Source organism: Chanodichthys erythropterus, chromosome 19 (genome assembly GCF_024489055.1).
Source record: "Chanodichthys erythropterus isolate Z2021 chromosome 19, ASM2448905v1, whole genome shotgun sequence".
Lineage (NCBI taxonomy): Eukaryota > Metazoa > Chordata > Actinopteri > Cypriniformes > Xenocyprididae > Chanodichthys > Chanodichthys erythropterus.
In genome coordinates this window covers 22,810,982-22,816,526 of record NC_090239.1, presented here as the reverse complement: position 1 = coordinate 22,816,526, position 5,545 = coordinate 22,810,982, and the positions used below count along the sequence as shown (strand labels likewise).

Below are 5,545 nucleotides of genomic sequence, written 5' to 3'. Positions count from 1 at the left end.
GTGTTTTGATCCAGAGATTCTGTACTATTTCAGAAAATGCATAATAGTGCCCCCTACTGTATAACAGTGAAAACAGCTGAAAATTCAGTAAAAATGAAGTGAAAATTCTGTTTTCTTTATAAATCAATATTTTCAAATAATGTAAGTTTATAAGACAGCATGTAAAACAATGTGGGGAAAAAAGGCTACTCAATCAAGAGTAAACACAACTACAAGCCAAGTATACTTAGAATACTTCATTATACTTTTAAGTATATCTCGATCAAAAGATCAAAAGTATATACTTATAAATCAAGTATACTTAGTGCAATTTTAAGTATTTAGGCTACATAAAAGGTAGACTGGAAGTATACGTTCTTATTTTTAGTTTAAAAGAAGTATACTAACAATAGCACACTTGAATAAACTTCTTTTTCATAAGGGCTTGATGATTTCACAACGTTTAGAATTGAGATTTTGAGTTGTCCTGTGTGGTTAGGCCATAGATAGAACAAGCCCACCTAAATGAGTAGCTGATGCTGCTTAAAGATGTTATATTTAAATAACAATAGCCTAATATTGTCCCGTTCAGGGTGTTTCTGCGCCCGTGGCTCGAGATGCTGCAAGTCTCCAGAGACGCGGTATGGAGAATAGATAGATAATAATAATATTTAGGTAACTTAGACGCTGACATTTGAAAATAGCCTTTTTGCATTTCTGTGTGGGATCTTTAAAGCGCACTGAGGGGATCACGAGCGCGCAATTCCCACGCGCGCACACACTTCACGAGCGCGCATCGCGAAGATAAAGGGTTAAAGCAGCAGCAGCCTACAGCGCTTTCAAAGAGAGGCAGGTGTCCCAGTACCAGCCCAACTTTGGACCAGATGTTTTTAATCCTCTCTCTAGAACTACAGAGTAATTCATGACTGTCGAGATTTGTGGTCAGCCTTTGTTGCTCAAGAAGTGAAAACTATTAGAGAGTATAAATACAGAGATCTAAACTCATTTTCCACTCACAGTATTCTGAATCTCTGGGAGATTTTTTCTCCCCCTCCTGCTGCTTGGAAGCTCGAGTCGCACAATTCTGGCTCAATAAAATTAGGTTAGTAAACTCCTCAAAATAATTCCTCATTTCTGCCCTCCAACATGTGGTGGATGCTGTTTCCTCGCTGGATCTGGTTCGTCTCGGGACAGATTTTGCTGCTATTTGTGGACAGGCAATGCGTGAAAGGCATGACTTTGCAGAGAGTTGCGTATTCCCACGCAGGGATCTGTCCAAACGACATGAACCCAAACCTGTGGGTTGATGCAATGAGCACCTGCACGCGAGAATGTGAATCTGACCAGGTTTGCCTTTTCATTCCATTTGACTGTAATATATAATTGCATGCATGTCCATTTCATTCATATATTATATGTGTACATTTCATATATATATATATATATATATATATATATATATATATATATATATATATATATATATATATATATATATATATATATATGTGTGTGTGTGTGTGTGTGTGTGTGTGTGTGTGTGTGTGTGTGTGTGTATGTGTGTGTGAAATCTATTTATAATGTATATATATTTTTACATATATTATATATTTATATGAGAAATGCACATACAAGTGTGTGTGTGTGTATATATATATATATATATATATATATATATATACACATACACACACTTTTTTAAATAATAATTTATATATTTTATAACATTGTAATATTATGTATCATACTTTTCATGTACATGCATACACATGATGTTTATGTATGTATATATATTTATATATATATATATATATATATATATATGTGTGTGTGTGTGTGTGTGTATAAGAGAAATGTACATACAGAATATAACACACACACACACACACACACACACACACACACACACACACACACATATATATAAATTACTTGCATGCATGTTCATGCATATATATCATTCTTCTCATGTACATACATATATATATATATATATAAAACGTACATGGATACTATATAACATATACATATATGCTAATATATATGAAATGCACATATATGGAAGTTACACACATATATATATATATATATATATATATATATATATATATATATATATATATATATATATACATATATATATAACTTGTATGTATGCTCATTTATATATACACACATTTTTTATATAATTATTTATATATTTTATAACTGTAATATTATGTATAATTCTTTTGATTCATGTAATCTGGATTATCAAGTCAATACAACAACAATATTCTGCAATATATTTAAAATGGACATGCATTGAAGTAATATATCTATATATTACACACACACACACATTTGTTATATATGAGGATTATTCACTCATTGTTTATGTTTGTTCAGGAATGTGAAACATTTGAAAAGTGCTGTGCCAATGTTTGCGGCAATCGCAGCTGTGTGGCGGCCCGCTACATGGACGCTACAGGCAAGAAAGGACCCATGGGAATGCCAAAGGAGGCGTCCTGTGACAAGTTCATGTGCTCTCAGCAGGGCTCCGAGTGCGACATCTGGGACGGCCAGCCCGTGTGTAAGTGCCGCGACCGCTGCGAGAGAGAGCCTCACTTCACCTGCGCCTCAGACGGCATGACCTACTACAACAAGTGCTACATGGATGCGGAAGCGTGCTCCAAGGGCATCTCCTTATCGGTGGTGACCTGCCGCTTCCACCTCACCTGGCCCAACACTAGTCCTCTCCCGGCCGGCACCACCGCACTGCCCACCACCACGGTCCAGCGCACCACTCCAGTAGACGTGCACGCTCCCATCATGCTGGGCGGCCCGTCGCAGCAGTCCGTGTTCGTCGGCGACACGGCCAGCTTCCTTTGCGAAGTCGCGGGCCGGCCGAAACCTGAGATAACCTGGGAGAAAGGACAAGGAAGTGTGGTCATGAAGCCCAACCACGTGCACGGGAACGTAGTGGTCACTAACATCGGCCAGTTGGTTATCTACAACGCACAACTGCAAGATGCCGGTGTTTATACTTGCACAGCCACGAACGCCGGCGGCTCCGTCCAAGCGCATTTCCCGCTCTCCGTAGTCCAGCAAGAGCCAGCCACGAAGTTGAACTCCACCCGTTTCCCCGCCGAGGAGTGCTTTAAGGTGCCGGACAGCGACGACTGCGGGGAGGAAAAGCCCAGTTGGTTTTACGACCCCCAGAGGAACAACTGCTACACCTTCACTTACGGCAACTGCAGCAAAAACCGCAATCGCTTTGACGATTACGAGACGTGCATGTCGTCGTGTCGGGACGAACTCGCCGCGCCTTGTAACCTCCCCAGCTATCAGGGACCTTGCAAGGCGTACGAACCTCGATGGGCCTACAGCGGTTCCCAGCGCCGCTGCCAGCCGTTTGTGTACGGCGGCTGCAAAGGCAACGAGAACAACTTCAAAACCAAAGAAGCGTGCGAGGATGCGTGCCCGTTCCCGAGGATCCAGCGCTGCAAGCCGTGCAAGCCGCGGCACAAGATGGTGATCAGTTTCTGCAGGAGCGATTTCGTGATTCTGGGACGTATGACGGAGCTGACGGAGGACCAGGACTCCGGGCACGCTCTGATCACCGTGGAGGAGATCCTGAAGGACGAGAAAATGGGGCTGAAGTTCTTCGGGAAGGAGCCTCTGGAGGTGACCTTGCAGAACATGGACTGGGCCTGTCCGTGTCCGAACGTCACCACCGCAGACGGTCAGATCATCATCATGGGCGAAGTCAACAACGGCATGGCCGTCCTGCAGCCCGACAGCTTCATCGTCCTTTCCAGCGTCCGGCGTGTCCGTAAGCTCCGTGAGGTCATCAATAAAAACACCTGTGACATTTTGAAAGAGTTCATCCAGTAGGACTTTTCATGTTCATGAACGTTAAATTGTTCTGATGCTCTAAGAATCTGTGTTTTATGTTCTTGTACCCATTGAATTCCAGACTGTTTGCTTTGACAAGGTTAGATATGTTTCTACAGCTTGAATAGAAATGCTCACATCAACCTGGAAGGTTTTTATAAGAGTTGCCCTTACAGTTTAAGTCAATTTGTGGACATAAGACGCATTAATCAAAGCCATCTGCTAGTCCCGGTGACTTCAAACGGAGCTGCCGTATGAATTTACTTAAATAATGGGAATTCATGTTTTTGGCACATTTTTTTTTGTATGATGGTTTGGATAAATTAACTTTTTCCTATCTGCTTGGTTGAACTTTTACAGCGGAAGATTTGTTGTTGTTGTTGTTGTTGTTGCACTGGGTTAAAAACAACCCAAGTTGGGTTAAAAATGGACAAACTCATTGACTGGGTTGTTTTAACCCAGCAGTTGGGTTAAATGTATGACCCAACATGCTGGGCAGTTTTATTTAACCCTATTGTTTAAAAATGACTGTATGGCTGGCTTAAAATGAATCCAAAATATGTTGGAAATTAGAAATCAGACACATAATTAATAGAGGAAACGATAATAATCAAAAGGTGAACATTTATTAACAAGAAATTTAATCAATGTTTATTGGTTAATTATTATTCATTAAACTTATTAATGAATGTTCATTTATTAAAGATATTCATAAATGTCAATTTCCAACATATTTTGGGTTCATTTTAAGCAAAAAATACAGTAATTTTTAAACAATAGTTGAGTTAAATAAAACTATGCAGCAAGTTGGGCAAACGTTTAACCCAGTCGCTGGGTTAAAACAATCAATTTGCTGGGTTAAAACAACCCAATCGCCGGGTTTGTCCATTTTCAACCCAACTTGGGTTGTTCTTAACCCAGCATTTTTTAGACTGTGGTAATTAAATGACTGTTGTACTATAGGATTAGATTTGCTTAATGCACTTAGATAAGTTGTATGATATTGAAAATAATATCGATTTCAGTAGGAGAAATAATCCATCTTTAAGCCTCACTTGTGTATAGAACTGTGTACATGATTTAGCACAGACTGCATTTAATTTTAAGCTATTTATTTTGAATTCATCAGTGTGATGAACCAAAAAGCTGACTGTAATTTCTTACAAGCACTTACATATTTCTACAATTGTCTTTTTATTATCTTTATAGTTCAGTGTCTATCATGATTTGCATCGTGGAGTGACACCAAAATAAACCTTTCAACCTCAAAGTCTAATTCTTCTACTTTTCCAAGTGCATGACACCAATTATGCAGTCACAAAACCACAATCGCTAGGACTCATTTCTCAATATTTAGGTCACTTTTTAAAACTCTGCACACGGTGAGCACTACAGCATCATTTTCCATTGCTTTAGCACAAAGTTAACTCAATGACCACATCTTTCAGATTACATGAATTCTTTTCTCACAGCACCAAAACTCTACGAACCCGAAGGCCAATTAGCATGTTTAAATGGTTAAACCATTTTTAAATATATTCCAAATCTAAAAAAATGAAATTCTATCAAAACAATTAGATGTAGCTGAACACCTACATATTACCATCTATACAAAAGGGGATAATTTAGGAATAATTTTGTACTGTACATGAACCATGTTAATCCTGGGTCATCCTAAACCTCGGGTAAA

General features: G+C 39.2%; 1 protein-coding gene across 1 annotated transcript; it reads left to right on the top strand.

The window, feature by feature from the left end:
* The first annotated feature begins 1,125 nt into the window (after positions 1–1,125).
* wfikkn2b (WAP, follistatin/kazal, immunoglobulin, kunitz and netrin domain containing 2b) lies at positions 1,126–3,855 on the top strand. Its single transcript, XM_067369905.1, has 2 exons — positions 1,126–1,326; positions 2,368–3,855. Exons 1-2 carry the CDS (start codon positions 1,126–1,128, stop codon positions 3,853–3,855), a joined length of 1,689 nt encoding a protein of 562 aa, XP_067226006.1.
* The last annotated feature ends 1,690 nt before the right edge of the window (positions 3,856–5,545 follow it).

Coding starts and splice junctions, on each gene's coding strand:
- wfikkn2b (XM_067369905.1), top strand. CDS start 1,126: ATGTGGTGGATGCTGTTTCCTCGCTGGATCTGGTTCGTCTCGGGACAG. Junction 1,327..2,367: donor GAGAATGTGAATCTGACCAG/GTTTGCCTTTTC, acceptor ATGTTTGTTCAG/GAATGTGAAACATTTGAAAA.